The sequence below is a fragment of the Suncus etruscus genome, chromosome 6 (assembly GCF_024139225.1).
Source record: "Suncus etruscus isolate mSunEtr1 chromosome 6, mSunEtr1.pri.cur, whole genome shotgun sequence".
Classification (NCBI taxonomy): Eukaryota; Metazoa; Chordata; class Mammalia; order Eulipotyphla; family Soricidae; genus Suncus; species Suncus etruscus.
In genome coordinates this window covers 65,396,207-65,416,393 of record NC_064853.1, presented here as the reverse complement: position 1 = coordinate 65,416,393, position 20,187 = coordinate 65,396,207, and the positions used below count along the sequence as shown (strand labels likewise).

Genomic DNA, 20,187 nt, shown 5'->3' with positions numbered 1-20,187 from the left:
TTAGAGACAATGAGAGGAGGGCTGAAACTTCCAGCTCACTTCATGAAGCTCACCACAAAGAGTGGTGAGTGCAGTTATAGAAATTACACAGAGAGGGGCCGGGAAGGTGGCGCTAGAGGTAAGGTGTCTGCCTTACAAGCGCTAGCCAAGGAACGGACCGCGGTTCGATCCCCGGCGTCCCATATGGTCCCCCCAAGCCAGGGGCAATTTCTAAGCACATTGCCAGGAGTAACCCCTGAGCGTCAAACGGGTGTGGCCCAAAATCCAAAAAAAAAAAAAAAAAAAAAAAGAAATTACACAGAGAACTACCATAATCATGTGAATGAATGAGGGACCTGGAAAGCCTGTCTAGAGTACAGGTGGGGGTGGGATGGGACGGAGGGAGATTTGGGACATTGGTGGTGGGAATGTTGCACTGGTGAAGGAGGGGTATTCTTTACATGACTGAAACCTAATCACAATCATATATGTAAACAAGATGTTTAAATAAAGAAAAAAGTTTCAAATAAAAAAAAGAAAATATGAAAAAAAAAAACCTCCCTATTTGGGGCCGGAGAGATAGCACAGCGGTGTTTGCCTTGTAAGCAGCCGATCCAGGAGCTAAGGTGATTGGTTCGAATCCCAGCGTCCCATCTGGTCCCCCGTGTGTGCCAGGAGCTATTTCTGAGCAGACAGCCAGGAGTAATCCCTGACCGCCGCCGGGTGTGGCCCAAAAACCAAGAAAAAAAAAAAAGAAAAGAAAAAGAAAAATCTCCCTATTCCCTAACACTTAAGAGCTACTTTAATGCAAATTTGGCATTTATTAAAGCACTGGGAAAGGATTCCATTTCCAGTGCATTTGCAGGTAGCACTCGGCAGTTATGCATTTACTGAGTTCATATGTTCATATGAGACCCCAACTGAGTTCATATGATACTCCCAACTCTCAGAATACACTATTTCAGTGAGTGAAGGTACTGGCTGCATATGGGCAAATGGGGTCTTTGCTACTTTTCTTCATACCCCATATGTGTAGCTGGGAAGATGGCACAGGGGTGCATATGGTGACTCTGATTCCACCCTTAGCACCACAGGGCCCTCTGGGCATGGTGAGAACCCTGTGGGATCACCCCATTCCAAAAATTTTCATGTGTGGCTTTATTTTTATTTTTCAATATAAATGGGAAGTCACACAGAAAACTCATTCTCTACAAATACTTCAGCAAGGAGAAGGTGTCTGTTGGGGGTGTGTTAGGAGCCACATTGTAATGTCGTCAGACACCCCTTGGGCTCAGGGTGCCTCCCATGGAGGCCAACAGTTTAATGCCGCTTGCAGTTACCCATATGCAATGTGAGGAACCCAATGTACAAGCTGAGAGACCCCCAATTATGTGACCTCCTCAATGTTCAATATCAGGAATACCTAATGTGCAGGAAGCTCCTATCCCAATCACCTCCCTTCCTGGGATGTCATGGGAGGGAATGGATCTGTGACCACTAGGAAACTCACACTTGGCTCATCCCATGCACAGAGGATGGAAATTTTACTTGGAGGTCACACCTGGTGGTGCTCAGGGGCTACCCCGGGTCTATTACTTGGTAGGCCACGTGGCGCTGAACACTGACCTGGGTCCTTCTCCTGCAAACTGAACTCACCAGCCCTCCGTTCCAGGGAGAGTTGGGGCAGGGCACACCTGTTGGCACACAGGCTTTGCACTTGTCTCTGCTTTGGGATCTACTAGTGGCCTTGGGATCCAAGGGAGGATGGAACCCAGGTGTGTCCTGCCTGCTGTGCTATCGCTCTGGCACCCCAAGGATTTTTTTTTAAAAGAGATTTATTTGGGGCCTGGGATACAGGGGGGCGGTGGGAGAGAGAAAGAAACAGACAAGAGACACAGGCAGAGAGAAGAGAAAAAAGAGAGAAAAGAGAGTGTTAAGAGTTTGTTCCTTGGAGTATCGCGAGAGTGACACCTACTGGCCACACAGCTTGTGGCTGAAACTGTCACTTCCCAGGGATGGCGGTAAGGCACAGACTTTAAGGGGCTGAATACACTCTAAAAATTCTAGATCCCCCCAAGGGGCCGGAGCGGTAGCGCATATGGACGCATATTGGAGTCCCATATGGGTTCCCCAAGCCATGAGTTATTTCTGAGTGCATAGCCAGGAGAACCCCTGAGCGTCACCGGGTGTGGCCCAAAAAGAAACATAAAATAAAATAAAAATTCTAGACCACTATTGTTTACATTGTCAGCTGCCAATCCAGAGGGACGAAGGCCAAACAAAAGCTTGGCAGCAGCTTTCTAGCCAAAGCTGAGTAAACACGGGATTTTCAAGATGCCGAAGACTTCAACCTCTGCATTTCTCCTCCCACTTTAGACAGACTTCAAACAATATAAAAATGCAAGCGCTGGGACCGAGCCGAGTAAAATCCCAGAACCTCATATCTGGGCCAGAAGCGACCCCCGGAGCAGAGCCAGGAGTTAGCCCTGAGCACCGCTGTGTGTGTGAGACCCCCGAAAACAATGCCACTGCGTAATTTGACCTGCTGCGACATATTCCATAATTACAAAGTACTGACAACTTAATAAATGCTGGCCTAGAGGAGAGGGAAGAGCGCGAGCCGCCTTCCAGGTCTGTCATGCATGAGCCAATCCACCCGCAAAGCGTCCTCAGGACTCGCCCTCCCGGAAGTCCACCCACGTCCAGAACCTGCCCGGCCCCGTCCCTAGGACCACGTGGTCCACCCTCAGGCCTCGCCCCCGAGAAATACGAGCTCGGGAACAGCCAATAATCGGGCGTGGCTTCGGGTCACGTGACCACAAACTCCGCCCACAAGAGCCTCCCGCCCGCTGCGCCTTAGCGTGAGTGCTCACGTGACACGGCCTGTCATGTGATCGGCGCGGACGCTCCACCACCGGGATGGAGGAGGACGAGGAAGCTCGCGCGTTGCTGCCCGGCGGCGGCGGCGACAGTGGAGACCCAGATGTCCGCGCACCGCTGCCCGCGCTCTGCGACCCAAGCCGCCTGGCACACCGAATGTTGGTGCTGCTGCTCATGTGCTTCCTCGGCTTCGGTGAGCCGGGCTGGGGTGCACCCACCTCCGCTCCCAATCTCGCCCAGGCTCTCGGCCCTGCCTGCAGCACGGAGCCAGCCCCTGCATTCGCGGGGTGCCCCTCGTGCTGGGGCGCTCGTGAGGCCTCCACCGCTGCGGGAACATCTAGGCTGGAGGGCGGCCACTGCGGGCTCAGGCGCTTTGAAAATATTTTTTCTCCCTTAACTCCCCTTTTTGGGGAGCTGCTGCCTGCAACAGGGTTCTGCCTGACAGGAGCCACGGTTCTTCTGGGTCAGGAACTAGAACCAACACAGACACTTTATTTGTTTCTTTGTTTGTTTTTGTTTTTGTTTTGGAGCCACATCCGGCGGTGCTCAGGGGTTACACCTGGCTCTGCGCTCAGGAATCGCTCCTGGCTGGCTCGGGAGACCATATGGGATGCCGTGATTCAAACCACCATCTCACCTGAATCAGCTTCGTGCAAGGCAAACTCCCTACCGCTATGCTATCTCTCTGGCCCGACTCAGACACAAATTGTGCCAGAGCAGGGCCTGAAGGAGATGGTACAGCGAGGAAGTTTTTGGCTCGCACTAGGTCATCCGGTTCTGCTTCTCTAACCATTTGCACCCCAAATGGTTCCCTGAGCACCACCAAAAGTAACCACCACGACAATGGGGCCGGTAATAAGACCTGAGCACCCTCAAGTGTGACACACACCGCCACCAAAAAATATTGTCTCTTTTTCAGTTAGTTTTGGTAAATGATGTTTACATGCCTGCTTTTTGTTCCTACCTCTCTGACGATAGTTTTCTGTCTTTTGGGCCACAGATTCAAACATGCACTTCCAGAGTAAGTGGAGAAACGGAGACCATGTTAGCTTGATGCTGACAAGAACTGGAAGGGCTAAACCTCTCTACTTTCAGCTTATCAGTGTCTATTGTTATGCTTTCTTATACATTAGAATATCTTTTTTCCACCTTTCCCACCCTATGGGTCTCAGATCTTACATTGGCTGTGCTTAGGGTCCTTATGCCCAGCCTTACCTTTCACTTTCTGACACTATAATCTTTTATCTTGGGTACACTGTAGACAAAATCTTGTTTTAAATATTGGTTACATGCCTGAGTAAAACCCCTATTTCTTTGCTCTCAATATACACAATGAGGGGCCCGGAGAGATAGCACAGCGGTGTTTGCCTTGCAAGCAGCCGATCCAGGACCAAAGGTGGTTGGTTCGAATCCTGGTGTCCCATATGGTCCCCCGTGCCTGCCAGGAGCTATTTCTGAGCAGACAGTCAGGAGTAACCCCTGAGCATCGCCGGGAGTGACCCAAAAACCAAAATAAAATAAAATAAAATAAAATAAAAGATACACAATGGGGCTAGAGCATAAGCGAGTAGAGTGCTTGCCTTGCAGGCAGATGGTTTGATCACCAGCATTTCATATGGTCCCCTAGCACTGCCAGGTGTAATTCCTGATTGCAGAGACAGGAGCAACACCCTTGAGCACCATAGGGTGTGGCCCAAAACCCAAAAAGAAAGCTATACAGTGATCTCAACATTGGTAGAAATTGCTGGGGATGGGACATTGTGTGTGTGTGTGGGGGGGGGGGATGTAGTTTTAAAGAAAAAGTGGTTTTCCAAAGATGTTAGTAAAAATACTACAAAACCTAAAGTAAATAAAAAGGTAGTACTATATACCGACTATAAGTATTATAGTATTATAAGTATTATAGTCGGTATATAGTACTACTATAAGCTGACCCAAAGTATAAGCTGACCTCCCTAATTTTACCCTAAGAACTGTGAAAACTTAGTGACTTGAGTATATGCTGAGGTGGAAAATGAAGCAGCCACTGGTAAAATTCAAAACTAAAAATATAAGCCCAAAACAATTACAATAATTGAGGTATCAATAGGTTAAATGTTTTTCGATATTTATTGCTAAAGAAAAATTGTAAACGAGCAACAATAACTTTAAAACTTTAAATAAAGTGCAGAAAACCATAGCTTAATTGGTAATCAAGCTAAATCACAAAGGTTAAAATCCTTCAACACTGGATTCCTCCTCTTCATCATCTGTATGCCCAAACAGGCTTCAGCTGTATCTGACGTGAGGAAATCAGCGTAGACATTGTCATCATCACTGATGTTGGTCTCATACAAAGTGCAGAATATTGTGGGTTAAATAGTTCAGTGGCATACAGTTCAGTTCAGCTGCTTACCTCTTCAGCTCAGCTGGACTTGGGGACTGAGCTGTAGCACCGGCCCCTCTAGCAGATGGCAGATGACTAGAGACTAGGTGCATATATATGGTATTTTTAATCAGATTTGCTGTCGTGTACTTTGGTAATTGCAGAGGATTTGGAAGGCTTTTCTTACATTATTTGGTGGCAGTTTAGGAAATGTTGCTGGATGAACGAGTGGTCCAAAGAGTTTCCAATCTGTTTCTCTGCCCCAGAGTCAGCTCTTAAGTAGATACACACAGCTTTTACAGGAGGGTACTTTTCATTCACAGTATATGTGTCTTTTTTCTCTAGGTAGCTATTTTTGCTATGATAACCCTGCAACCCTCCAGACCCAGGTGAAGCGGGTGAGTAGACCTTATACTTTCTATGTGGCTTCCTACCAGACACCAGGGATTGTCAGGGTTTAACCTGCACAGTCCGATCTGTAATCCCAGAGCTGTCGTGGGTAGGGGTGAAGTTTGGCCTCACAGGGCCTGTTCTAGGATCATCTAGCTCCATTTGCTTTCACTTGACCCTTGTGCAGTTTTTTGGAAAGCAAATAATTTGGTAGGATAACTTCTGCCCTAAATAACAATGGAAAACAGGACATTTTACTGTTTCAGTATGTATACTGAACACAAGATTGCACCCATGTAGGTGTTTCCAGTTTGGATTTAAAACATGCTGATAATGTATGGAGCTGTATTTCTGTTGAAGTATTTACATTGTGGCAGCGAGAAATGTGTAGATGGGTCCTTACCCTTCTAGACTAAAGAGAAGAGATGTGGGAATTATGGTGATCTCTCTCCAGGTTGGGGGTGCCCCATTTACATGTAGGTAAGTTGTAAGTCAGGGAGACAGATGAAAGAGTGTCAGGCAGCTGTAGACAGCTGTGGTCCTGAACCACAGGGAGCTTCAAAATAGTGGACCAAGACCAAGTGGACCATCATTCCCTGGAATGATGTTTCTTAGTGCCCACAGCTGCCACACAGTTGCCAGAGTAGTTGGTGATCATGCTTGGAAAACTGTCCTGCAGATTTGTTAGGAAACCTGACTGTTTGGAAACAGTTTCCTTTTCTTCCTGACAGGACATGCAGGTGAACACCACCAAGTTCATGCTGCTCTACGCCTGGTATTCTTGGCCCAATGTGGTTTTGTGTTTCTTCGGTGGCTTTTTGATAGACCGAGTATTTGGAATACGGTAAGCTTTAAATATAAAACCAAACCTTGCCTATGACACAGTCTGATTATTAGGCAAATGTAGAGCTACACTTACACGATGGCTGTCAAAGTCTATCTTTCTCACTGAAATGATTGTTATGTTTCTGGAATTGGGTCTAAACTTTTGAGATATGGTTAGAGCTTCAGATAATGGTGATATGAGTATAGCTCCATCCATTTAGAGGTGATTGCTCTGTTCTGGAGAATCTGATGAACCTGGGTCTGAACCCCATGGCCACTGGCTCAGTAATCTATCTCTGTGTTGCTCTGGTAAATCTGGATCCTGGAGGTAGTTATGAGCCTTGAGATGTGGACACAGATGCCATCTTTCCCTTGCCCAGCCCAGATGTCTCTGCCTTCCTTTGTTTTGTTGTTGTTGGGCCCCACCTGGAGATTCTCAGGGCTTACAACCTGGCTCTTTACTCTTTGGTAATTCTAGGTGGTGCTGTGGGGAACCTATGTGAAACTAGGGATTGCACCAACAGAAGTTGTGTACAGGACAAATGCCTTACTTACCCTTGTACTTTCTTTTGGCCAGCAGAGCCTTTGGTGAACTGTAGCATTACATGCTGAGGGGATCGGATATGGTCGTCTGTTGATGGAGACTTGTAAGGGGCCTAGGCAGGAGGAAAAATCTTTGGGGTCTATCAGACTAATGAGGCTTACGGTGTGTATTGTGTGAAAGGGAAGGAAGGATGTTTTGGATAGGGGACACTAACTTAAAGAATCGTGGAGATGGTTTCATTAGGGGACACTGACCAATCACTTTGGGGAGACTCTAGTTGATGTCATTACAGTACTAGTGGCCCCTCCTGCAAAATTGTCTTCTCCCTGGAAACTGGGGGCCTGGGGTTCTCAGTGATGAGGCAGTGCAGAGTTGTGTCCTTCCCCCCACCTGGCTAAATTTTGGCATGGTCAGAACTTCCTTGGAGGGAATGAAGAGGGTCAGAGCAAAGGGGTAATGGTTGGTGACGGTCTTGGGACTTCTCTCCTCATCTCTGTTTTTGTCTTTCTCTCACACAGATGGGGCACCATTATCTTTAGCTGCTTTGTTTGTGCTGGACAGGTAAGGAGGCAAATACTCACTGATGTGGGTACTCCTTTTGAATGCATGTCTGTGACACACTGCCAGACTTGTGATTAGTGGAACCTGCCTTAAGTGTGTCCACAAGTGGCCCATACCTCAGAGTCAGGGATCCTGAAGATGCCTTTCCAGAGTGTCACATGCTGCTCCACACTCACGTAATGGGCCATTTCACAGATTTCCATAGAAGGGATGTCAAAACTATGGTGGATGTTAACAACTTACCAGTCTCTTCTCTGGATTGACTTGAATTTACTTTTTCATTTATTCTTCTTTGTAGGTTATTTTTGCGCTGGGTGGAATATTTAATGCTTTTTGGTTGATGGAATTGGGAAGATTTGTGTTTGGGTAAGTGCAGTGTAATTTCATATATCCTGTTACGTTGTTTGAATGTTGATTTGTTCAGTAACAACTTACTCTGAGTATTTTGTCTTTTGGGAGAATGATCTTGAATTCTGTTTTCAGTTACATGAGATTATTGCTTCTCTTCATTTCCCTGTGAATGAAGCAACATTTTACCCCCCTTTGGCCACACCTGCTGTGCTCAGGGGACAGTATATAATGCCGGGAATCAAACCTGGCTGGGTGTGTGCCCGGCAACCACCCTCCCTACTGTCCTGTCTCTGTAGCCCCAAGGAAGCAACGCTTTTGTTTGAGTGGACCTTTTTAACTGGGTGGAGTTTGACTATGACAGCACTCTTCAGAAAGAGGATTTTTCTCTGTGCTCTGTTTTTATGATGTAGTAGAATATAATGCTATGTTATTATATATATGTATAACTACTGTTTCTGGGTCTGAGGGTATAGTTCATAGGGAAGAGTACATATTTGCATGATGGCAAAAGGATGGAAATCCTGCCATCGCATGATCCCCTGAGCATAACCAGAAAATTGTATATGGTCCCTTTCTACTGGGTATAATTACACACACACATGCATACACATACACACAATCTGGCACCTGTGTCCCAGCTTTAGGACCCCACAGCCCCTACCACCATAGCCCACTGTGTGAAATAGTCTCAAGCTCTCACCATATTTGGGAGGTGACTTCAGCTTTTCCCATCCACTGGCTTGGAGGGGCACCATATTTTAACCCTGTTATGTTGCCTGTTGACAGCTGATCAGAGCCATCTCCCTTCTTCCTCCTCCTCAGGATCGGTGGTGAGTCCCTTGCAGTGGCCCAGAACACGTACGCTGTGAGCTGGTTCAAAGGCAAGGAGTTAAACCTGGTGTTTGGCCTCCAGCTCAGTATGGCAAGAGTCGTGAGTATGACAGGCCTGACGGGTACCACAGGGATCAGGAGACAGTCTTGTGGCTGCTCTAAGAAAGAACAAAAAGCGTGCACATGCGTGTGTAGTCAGCAAATGTTGTTTTTTCTTTTTCACTCACAGCACAGGTTTTTCTTTCTTCTGTTTTTAGACTACATCCAAAAACAGTTTACATTTGTGCCCAGGGCCCAGTCCAAGAATTGAATCCCTGTCTGTGGTGGTAGGCAAGCACCATACCCGCTGTATTGTCTCTCTGGCCCTTGTTTTGTTTTCTTTAAAAAGTTTTCGTTTGAGGGACCAGAGCAATAGCACGGTGGGTAGGGCATTTGCTTTGCATGCCGCCAACCCGAGTTCAATCCGCTGCATTTCATATGGTCCCCGAACCTGCTAGGAGTAATTTCTTGTTTTTGTTTTTTGGGCCACACCCAGTGATGTGGTTACTCAGAGGTTATTCCTGGCTCTGTGCTCAGAAATCGCTCCTGGCAGGCTCAGGGGACCATATTGTATGCTGGGAATTGAACCCGGGTACATCCCAGGTTGGCTGCATGCAAGGCAAATGCCCTACTGCTGTGCTGTGCTATTGTTCTGGTCCCTGTCAGGAGTAATTTCTGAGTGCAGAGCAAGAAGTAAGCCCTGAGTGCTGCCAGGTATGGCCCCAAAACAAAAATAAAAAAACTTACTTGGGGTCAGAGTACAACGGATAAGGTGTTTGCCTTGCATGCACCTGGCCCCAGTTCATTCTCTATCATCCCATCTGGTCCCCCAAGTACCAGTTGTGATTCCCGAGCACAGAGCCAGGAGTAACCCCTGAGCATTGCCAGGTATAGCCTCCAAACAAAACAAACCTCTCAAGAAAAGAACTCAAGTTTTTCCTCCCTGGTTCTGGGTGGAGACTGAAGATTACACATCCCTACTTGGTGGTGGGCCTGGCAGGAACCCACACTTTGTTCTAGTTCATATCCAGTACCTGGCATGCTAGCAGGCTCTGTGGTGTCTAAATGACAGTTTCCAGATACAGTCTATACTAGGAAAAGCTCCGCTTTCTCTGGACTGCTGGTGCGAGTTGGCCCCAATCACCCCATGACTTCTATGACGAATGTGTTGTTCATACAACAAAAACATTGTTCACAATAAAAAACATATTGTTGTTGTTTTGGGGCTACACCTGGTGGGGCTCACTACTCCTAGCTCTGTACTAGGAATCACTCCTGGGTTCAGGGGACCATATGGGGTGAATCGCTCTCCCCATCGACTATCACTCCTGCTGTCACTATTTTGTCACTTTGGCAAAAGTCCTAAACACACTATGCTGTTTGGGATATTTGCAATTTTAAAGTAAGCTGTCATCTTGGTAGTGGCCATATATGGTGCTTTATTTGAGTGTTTTTATTGATCCCACATTTGGATATGGTTGCACTCATTTACATGGGCACTTTGGGCAGGGACACGTGTGGCAGCATGTGTTTTCTCTGTAGGGCAGCACTGTCAACATGAACATCATGGGGTGGCTGTACTCAAAGATGGAGGCGGCTCTGGGCTCTGTGGGCCCCACCACCCTCGGGGTCACGCTTCTGATTGGTGAGTGAGGCTTGCGTCCCGCCCAGGAAGTGCCTTCAGGAAGGAGCCCTGGCATGAGCAGGGCTTGCCCTGCCCTCCCTGGGGACTCTAGTCGGTGCCTACATTCTTTTTTCCCAGGAGGTGCATATCACGCCATGCCCATTGGGCACTGTGAGGAGGCTCAGCAATTGGGGGGCCTGGACGTGGACAGTCGTTGCTTTGGGCTGATTATAGTCAAGGAACCTAGAGAACTTATGCTTGTTGAACTTTGGGGTGATGAGATGGGGGAAGAGAAGACCCTAGGGGCATTGGCAGGAGCCTTGACAAGGCTGCTGGCCTTTGTTTGGCTGAAAGTGAGCAGACCCCTCTTTCTTTCATGGGAGCCTGGCTGCTTGGGAGGTGCTGAACAAGATCTGAGGCCCTCTTGGGCCCACTGAGCTTTACTTTTGGGGCCAGACACAGTGAGTAAGGGTGCAGGCTGCTTTTTGTTCTTGGGTCTCCCCACACTCAGACTACAGTGGACTGTGAGGTTGGTTCTCAGAGCCACCTGTTATCTGGGATCCGTCTGGAAGGCATGTGTCGGTCCATTTCCTTGTCCCCTCTCGTGGCAGAACTATGCGAGGGGCACTGCTGGCCTCCTGGCTTATGCCAATGCCCACCGACCCTCAGGCACATGTGACCTTTTGGGATGCACATGCAACTCTCCCTCAATCTTTCTCTTCCAGGGGGCATCACTTGCATTCTCTCATTTGTCTGTGCCTTGGCACTTGCCTACTTGGACCAGAGAGCAGAAAGAATTCTGCACAAAGAGCAAGGCAAAACAGGTACAGTGAATGCTGTGGAACTCTAGAAATCCTCACTCAGGCAGCTTTCTGTACAACCTGAGAGGATTACAGGGTATCCTCTATTTCTAAATATCTCTGGCTATGTAGCATTTGGGACACAGCTTCCATCCTCAGAGTTTTCTGTGTTCAGAAATCGCTCCTGTCGGGGCTGGAGCGGTGGTGCGGAGCGGTAAGGTGTCTGCCTTGCCGGTGCTAGCCTAGGACGGACCACGGTTCGATCCCCCGGCCTCCCATGTAGTCCCCCAAGCCAGGAGCCATTTCTGAGCACATAGCCAGGAGTAACCCCTGAGCGTCACCAGGTGTAGCTCCCCCCAAAACAAAAACAAACAAATGAAAAAAAAAAAAAAAGAAATCACTCCTGGCAAGCTCAGGACCATATGTGATGTTGGGGATTGAACCCGGGTCCGTCCCAGTGACCGAGGTCATCTGCATTCAAGGCAAATGCCCTACTGCTGTTATCACTCGACCCCAAGGAAAGTTGTTTTTTGTTGTTTTTTTTTTCCGACACTCATTTGGAGCACTTAGGGATCACTTCTGGCAGGGATCAGAAGACCAAGAGGGGTGCTGGGGCTTGAACGCAGGCTGGCTATGTGGCAGGCAAGTGCCTTCCACACCTTAATCATCTTTTGAAAGTCTTTTGAACTGAAGGTGAGCCGGGTGGACAGGGCGGTCCCTGAACTTGATGCACCCCCTCCCCAGGTGAGGTCATCAAGCTGACGGATGTGAAGGACTTTTCCCTGCCACTCTGGCTCATCTTCCTCATCTGTGTCTGCTACTACGTGGCCATCTTCCCTTTCATCGGCCTTGGGACGTGAGTGTGCGATGGCGCCTCATCCATTAAAGTACCGTGAGAATCCATCTTGTGCACGACTTCCCAGTAACACATTTGGCCTTTCTCTTTCTCTTTCAGAGTTTTTTTCATAGAAAAATTTGGCTTTTCCTCCCAGGCTGCCAGTGCTATTAACAGGTAGGTGATTGCTGCCAGCTGCAGCTCCCATGGGTTTCAGACAGGAGATGGGACCCATCTGTCCCCGAGGCAGGCAACAAGACCCCTCAGGAGCTAGCTGCGGCCTAAAGGAAACCAGACATCTGGGGTGTGGGCACTATTGCTCTGTCAGTGACTCCTAGTAGGTGTGGACACCTAGCAGGGACCAACTGGATTAGTTTGGCCAGGGGTTATCAGGCACTCAAGACCAGCCCCCCCAGGCTCCTGTATACTCTTTGGGCAGCATCGTCTACGTCATCTCTGCCTTTTTGTCACCCGTGTTTGGCCTCCTGGTGGACAAGACAGGGAGGAACATCGTGTGGGTTCTATGCGCCGTGGCCACCACGCAAGCTGCACATGTGATGCTTGCACTGACTCTGTGGAACCCCTGGATCGCCATGGTAACTGCAGGGGGTGGGGCTCTCCCTGGGTTGCCATGGTAATCGCAGGGGCCTGTGTTCAATCCCTGGAACAGTTGCTCTACTGGTCTGTCTACCAGGCAGTTTGTGAATAGCATTACAGGGGGTCTCCAACAGTTTTTCAAAGGAAAACCCTGAGGTTCAGAGAAAACATTATTTTGGCTTGGGGGCTACATCCTCTGATGCTCGGGGTTTATCCTGGCCTTGTACTCATAATCACTCCTGGTAGTGCTAAGGGGACCCTTTGGGGATGCAAATGGTAGACCTCAGGTCAGTCAGGTACCAGATTGGTGCCCTCTCTGTGTAGCTGCAGTCCCAGCATTCTGAACCATCCCCTGTTGCCCCCTCAGAGCCTTCTGGGTATCTCATACTCCTTACTGGCCTGTGCCTTGTGGCCCATGGTGGCCTTCGTGGTCCCGGAGCATCAGCTGGGAACGGCATACGGCTTGTGAGTACCTGCTTGTGCGTAAGTCTGTTGTGTCCATGTTTCTTTTTGTAAAGAATCAGCCTTCAGGCCACTGTGGTGACCTGGAAAAAATGCTCTGCCATGTTGTAAGGACATTATATGGAGGAGGAATGGGACTCCTGTCTGGCCTGTGTAGGTCCCACCAGGAGGCGCAAGAAATGTGCCCACACCCCTGACTTGTGCTCAGTGGGCAGATCTTCTAGCAGTTCTAGGAAGGCGTGCTCCCTTGCTGGGCCTTTCAGCACCCTGGGTTCTGCCAGCATCCCGATGTCAAATGTAGACACATAGGTCTCCCAAGGGGTTCAGGCTGATACTTTTGTCTCCTGTCTTTTGGCTCTAGTATCCACATCTGAGGGAGCTGGCCTGCCTTGTTCATGGCTGCACACCCTGTGTGTCCAGGAAGGGGTTCCCAGCACCCTCGTAACTGTTTGGTTTAGGAATGATTTCATACTGTCCATATCAGCCCCTTGACATCTATGCCCTGTCCTTGTCTTTCATCACAAAAACTAATTGTAGCCTGAGTTTCTTATTTTTGTTTGTTTTTGGACCACGCCCATTGATGCTCAGGGGTTATCCTGCCTCTATCCTTGGGAATCTTCTATTTTTTTGTTGTTTGTTTTGTTTTTTGGGGTCATACCCAGTGGCGTTCAAGGGTTACTCCTGGCTTTGTGCTCAGAAATCACTCCTTGGGGCCGGGGAAATAGCATGGAGAAGGTCAGTGGTTCAAATCCCGGCACCCTATATGGTCCCCTGAGCCTGCCAGGAGTGATTTCTGAGCATAGAGCCAGGAATAACCCCTGAGCGCTGTGGGGTGTGACCCAAAAACAAAGCAAAGCAAAACAAAACAAAAAAGAAATTGCTCCTGGCAGACTCAGGGGACCATATGGGATGCTGGGAATCAAATCCAAGTCTGACGTAGGTTGGCCACTTGCAAATGTCCTACCATTGTGCTATTGATCTAGCCCCTTTTCGGGAATCACTCTTGGTCACCCGAGTTTCTCTGATGGTGCCAACCTTTATTGCTTTGACATTGTCCCATTTGTTTATTTTTGTTTTGCTTCCTCTGCTGATGGAAACAAGCCATTGGATTTTCAGACCCGAGGTTTCCAAGCTGCACTAAAGAATGAGGAGCAGGTGTAGGGGGGTACAGGGAGGGACTGAGGTGAAGTGATGTTAGGGCAGTGCTGGAGGGGTGCAAGTATACAAACACCAACACAGGCCCTGGGACCTTGTGTGGAACAAAAGGTGAAGAACAAAGCCAGCTGAGCTCCCTCCTGTCCCCTCAGCATGCAGTCCATCCAGAACCTTGGCCTGGCTGTCACCGCCATCCTGGCCGGCCTCATCCTGGACTCTCAAGGATACCTGTATCTGGAGCTTTTCTTTATCTCCTGTGTTTCAGGTAAAGTTCTGGGTATGGCCTCGGTCTCCCTCCAGAGCAGTGGGGTATGCCCAGACCAGCCTTTCTAGGGTTCTGTGCTCCTGAGCTCATGCAGCTGCTGTGTTGCAGCAACCCCCAGCTCTGAGCTATGGGTGCATGGGCAAGGGACAGTTGAGAGTTCTGACTCCTGCTCAGTCTAACTTTTGACTGCTACTGCAGTTTATGTTCACAAAGCCCAGCATGACCACTGGTGGCTTGCATGGTGACCATGTATTAACAATTTCCTGTTGAAGTGGCCACAGGCACCTGGTATGGCTGCCCCTGAGATCCTATGTGAACTTCCGTTGTCAGCACTCTTCTTACTTCACTTCCTCCTAATCTAGCCCTGTGCCACAATCCTCTGGGTGCACAGGGACGAGGCAGAGGGGCTTGGGAGCGATCTAGAGCAGAATCTCACCTGAACCCGTCCTCTCCAGGCCCATAGATGGGATACCTGGTTCTTGGGGGTGGGGAGCAGGTCACTGTGGAACGCTCACTGCTAAGTTCCCAAGGGGGGGTGCGCCCTTGTTGGCATCTGAAGGGCCTGTTCTTGTCTCCTGCAGTGTCGTTGCTGGCTGTGGTCTTCCTCTACATGGTGAACCATGCCCGAGGTACTGACTGTTACTGGGGGGCTGGGAGGGGGAGGATCTATGTGTCCGGGAAGCAAGGCTGGTTTGGGTAAGGGTGTGAGTGTTTCACTCTCGGCAGGGCTCAGGAACTCAATGCCAGGTGTGGAACCAGGCCTAGCAGAGTGCCACACAGATGCCTTCACTCTATTCTCTTGGCCTGGCCCCTGAGGTTTTCCTTCATGCCCTTGACCACCTGTACCAATGCCTGCCCTCTTCACTCTGGCTAGCTCCCTGAACTCTGTAGGATAACATTTGCAATGTGGTTGGCTCTTTGTTGGATTTTACTTTTTGTTTTGGTGTCCTATCCAGTAAGGCTCAGGGCTTACTCCTGGATTCTGTGATCCAGGGATGGGACTTCAGGGACCATATGGGTTCTGAGATGGAATCCAGGTCAGCTGTGTACAAGACAAGCACCTTTCCTGCTGTACTATTGCTTTTCCCCCACCCCCATCATAGTTCTTTGTTTTTGCTTTAATTTGGGAAGGCAAACCAGCCTTATTCAGCTTATTCCTGGCTCTGCTCAGGGATAATTTCTGGCAGGGCATGAGGGAAACTGAGCAGTACCAAGGATCAAACAGGGTAAGCATGTGCTTCTTAACTCATTGTGCTAGCTCTCTGGTCCCACAATTTTATATATACATAAATATATATTTTAAAAAATTTGTATTGAGACCATTATGAATTACAAGTCTCTCATAGTTGTACGTCTGGCATAGAGTGACAGTGAATTAGGGCTATTCTTACCACTAGTGTTGACCTTTTTCCACCAGAGTTACCAGCGTGCATCCCATAGCTCCACCCTTAGCCCCCTGGTCTACCAGTGTAACAGGTCAATTTTGTGTTTAGCTTGTTATAGTTCGAGTCTCTTGATTCTGTTGTCATTGATTTTGGCTTGGGTATTTAGTTCTGACCATTTTTTCCCCACCCAATGCACCTGAGACCATTTGGCCCCTGGGCCCCATCTACTTTTTTTTTTCTTCTCTCAATTTGTAGGAAGGCATAGAAATATGAGGTAAAACAGAGTGATTCATGTTCTATGAGAAGCGGGAGCCCCTATCTAGAAGATATAAATGAAATTTTAAAAAGGGAGGGGGTGAATGTGGCAGGTTTTTTTTTCCACAGGCAAAGCAAACTTTGGGGAAAATAGAAAGGAAATACCGTTGGCCTAAATAACAGGGTGTTTCTATCTGCCCATAATTACATTTTTAAGAATGCATTAAAGTTTTTTCCGGGCCCGGAGAAATAGCACAGCGGTGTTTGCCTTGCAAGCAGCCGATCCAGGACCAAAGGTGGTTGGTTTGAATCCCGGTGTCCCATATGGTCCTCCGTGCCTGCCAGGAGCTATTTCTGAGCAGACAGCCAGGAGTAACCCCTGAGCACCGCCGGGTGTGGCCCCCCCCCCAAAAAAAAAACCCCGAAAACAAAACAAAACAAATAGTTTTTTCCCTTCAAAATGTTCTGGAAATGATTTTCCCCCCTCATTTTACATAGCCCTTTCTGTTACTGTAAAATGGGACCAGAGTGATAGTACAGTGGGGAGGGCATTTGCTTTGCAAATAGCCACATGCTATCCTCAGTACTCATTGGGTTCCCTGAGCACTGTAGGAATGATCTCGGAATGCAGAGTCAGGAATTAGGTCTGAGCACTTTCCAGTGTGGTCCAGTCCCCTCCCCGCAAAAAATTAAAAATTAAATGATGTGGGCCAGAGCAATAGCATAGCAATAGGGCATTTGCCTTGTATGCACCTGACCTGGGACAGACCTGGGTTCAGTCCCTGGCATCCTATATGGTCCCTCGTGCCTGCCAGGAGTGATTTGTTTGTTTGTTTTTGCTTTTTGGGCCACACTCAGTGACGCTCAGAGGTTACTCCTGGCTTTGCACTCAGAAATAACCAAATAATAGGGGGCCATATGGGAAATAGGGGACCATATGAGATGCCGGGAGATCGAACTGTAGTCCATCCTAGGTTAGTGCATGCAAGGCAGGTGCCCTACCGCTTGTGCCACCACTTCAGCCCCACAGGAATGATTTCTGAGTGCAGAGTCAGGAGTAACCCCCAAGTACCGCCAGGTGTGGTCCCCCCAAAAAAACCCCAAAATTAAATCATATGGAGGTACAGTGTGGCAGGGCATTTCCTTTGCATGCATCCTACCGGCTTCAATCCCTGGTATCTCATGTGGTCCCATAAGCACTTTTATTTATTTATTTTGGTTTTTGGGTCACCCAGTGGTGCTCAGATTACTCCTGGCTCTATGCTCAGAAATTACTCCTGGCAGGCTCAGGAGACCATATGGTGTGCTGAGGATTGAACCCAGGTTGGTCATGTATCCTATCTGCTGTGCTATTGCTCTGGCTCATTCCTGAACACTTCTGAAAATTCTTGAGTGCAGACCCAGGAGCAAATCAAGAGCATTGCAAAGTGTGGCCCCCCAAACAAAAAGAGGTTCATTGCTGTTTGAATTTTATTTATAAGCTTAAATGAAAACCATTTTTATATTTGTGTTTTAGGTGGAAATTTAAATTTTTCTGCAAAACAAAGGGAAGAAATGAAACTATCACATACAGAGTAAGTATTAAAAGTTGTCTTTATTTTGATAGTCTTTTTTTTGTTTTTTTTGTTTTGTTTTTGGGTCACACCCAGCAGCGCTCAGGGGCCACTCCTGGCTCTACACTCAGAAATCGCCCCCGGCAGGCTCGGGGGACCATTTGGGATGCTGGGATTCGAACCACCGTCCTACTGCATGCATGACAAATGCCCTACGCTGTGCTATCTCTCCGAGTCCTATTTTGATAGTCTTTTTTTTGGTTTTTGGGCCACACCCGTTTGATACTCAGGGGTTACTCCTGGCTATGAGCTCAGAAGTCGCTCCTGGCTTGGGGGACCATATGGGACACCGGGGGATCGAACCGCGGTCCGTCCTAGGCTAGCGCTGGCAAGGCAGACACCTTACCTTTAGCGCCACCGCCCGGCCCCCTATTTTGATAGTCTTAAATTTTTGGATTTGATTGTGGTATATAGGATTTGAATTTGGAAGGACTTATCTTTTTCTTGAATTTCAAGATTATCTCTGGGTTACTACACTTGTTTCAGAAAACTTAGAAAGATATAAAAGGTAAATATGTCGGGCCCGGAGAGATAGCACAGCGGTGTTTGCCTTGCAAGCAGCCGATCCAGGACCTAAGGTGGTTGGTTCGAATCCTGGTATCCCATATGGTCCCCCGTGCCTGCCAGGAGCTGTTTCTGAGCTGACAGCCAGGAGTAACCCCTGAGCAACACAGGGTGTGGCCCAAAAAACAAACAAACAAAAAAAAAAAAGGTAAATATGTGGAGGATAAGAAAATAATAAGATTATTGTATAATTCTTTTGCATAATATTCTAGTTCTAGAAATACATCCTAAAAATATAATCAGGTATTGCAGGGTTTTTGTTTTTTGTTTTGGTTTTTGTGCCACACCCGGTAACGCTCAGGGTTTACTCCTGGCTATGCACTCAGAAGTCACTCCTGGCTTGGGGGACCATATGGGACGCCAGGGGATCGAACCTCGGTCCGTCCAAGGCTAGCGCAGGCAAGGCAGGCACCTTACCTCTAGCGCCACCGCCTGGCCCCAGGTATTGCAGGTTTTAATAATTTTTTTAGTGTTTTTTAGTGTCCAAAAATTGCAAACAACTAAAATGTCCCAAAGTTAGAATGGCTCAAGTATATAATTGATACCTTTGTCTAATATGTGAAACCATTTTTAGAAACTTATAAAGTCTAAAGTCATACTTACAGTGAATGATACTAAAGAGAAGATTAAATACATAAAGAGGTACTTGCTCACATTCATAGCAGCGTCATTCACAAAATTTCAAACAAATGTGTTACTGCCCGAGGGTAGGCAGGCTGCTGCATAGAAGGAAAGAGTCTGGACCTGACCAAAAGATGTCCCTGACCTGCTCTGACCCATTCTAATTATTTTTGACCCACAAATGGATCTTGAAGCATCTGGACCTTTTAGGAGGTGCCTGGGGATGAAGCCCAGAGAAGAAGAAGCAGTTGAATTGGGAGCTGGGTCTGGTGTAGAGCCCAGATGCCAATTAGGGGAGGGTGGGAATGTTTCAGGATAAGTGAAAGTTGCACACTTAAAAAGTACCTAGAATGGGGCTGGAGAGATAGCATGGAGGTAGTGTTTGCCTTGCATGCAGAAGGACAGTGGTTCGAATCCTGGCATCCCATATGGTCCCCTGAGCCTGCCAGGAGCTATTTCTGAGCATAGAGCCAGGAGTAACCCCTGAGCGCTACTGGGTGTGATCCCAAAAAAGAATTATTAAAAAAAAAAAAGTGTTTAGAATGATACCTGGAACATTAGCATAGTACATAGGGAGTTTGCCTTGCATGTGGCTGATAGGTTTGAATTTCACACTTCAGGGACTTCAGTGCAGACTTGAGTGTAGATCCGGGAGTCAGCCAAAAAATTAAAAAAAAAAAAAAGGTTAGAATGATAAATTTTTTTGTATTTACCATCATTAATGAAACTCAAAAGGAAAATTATCCTAATTTTACTCAGAAAATGTATAGATGTTAAACTCCTTTATGTAATAAATTTTTCTGAAAGAAAACCTCCCAGGTATTAACAATTTCCTATGAATGGTAGAGTTACAATTGTGTTTTTCCCCCCTTCATTTTTTCTCTACTTCCCACCTTTTCTTCATTGGTTTTACAGATGAGGATGTGAGTGTCTATCTGGAGGCTGCACTTGGCTGATATGAGAAGGTGGAGTTTCGTCATTTGGAAAGTTCCTTGTAGTTTGTACCAATTTCCATGTCTATCTGTCAGGACTGTTTTTTACTTGTCTCTCTAGGACAGCCAGTCAGCAGGGGCAGGGACAGTTCTGGGAAACATGCCCATAGCTGCAAGGACAGTGGCCCTGGGGCTCATATATCTTGTGCATCACCTCTTAGGAAAGCAAAGGGAGTGGTGTGAAAGGGATGTTCCTACAGAATAAACTGGGCATTGGGAAGTTTTTTTTTGGGGGGGAGATGCAGAAAGAGATG

General features: G+C 47.7%; 1 protein-coding gene across 2 annotated transcripts; it reads left to right on the top strand.

Annotated features, from left to right (window-relative positions):
• Positions 1-2,866: 2,866 nt before the first annotated feature.
• MFSD1 (major facilitator superfamily domain containing 1) lies at positions 2,867-19,982 on the top strand. 2 transcript variants are annotated; one of them, XM_049774461.1, is made up of 16 exons: positions 2,867-3,052; positions 5,570-5,622; positions 6,346-6,458; positions 7,502-7,544; positions 7,843-7,910; positions 8,718-8,826; positions 10,308-10,410; positions 11,115-11,213; positions 11,934-12,045; positions 12,145-12,201; positions 12,464-12,620; positions 12,989-13,086; positions 14,391-14,503; positions 15,085-15,132; positions 17,660-17,717; positions 19,857-19,982. In XM_049774461.1, exons 1-16 carry the CDS (start codon positions 2,899-2,901, stop codon positions 19,858-19,860), a joined length of 1,389 nt encoding a protein of 462 aa, XP_049630418.1. In that variant the 5' UTR covers positions 2,867-2,898; the 3' UTR covers positions 19,861-19,982. The 2 variants fall into 2 exon arrangements, with proteins under 2 accessions (XP_049630418.1, XP_049630419.1); XM_049774462.1 differs by lacking the exon at positions 19,857-19,982 and having other exon boundaries at positions 17,660-17,721.
• The last annotated feature ends 205 nt before the right edge of the window (positions 19,983-20,187 follow it).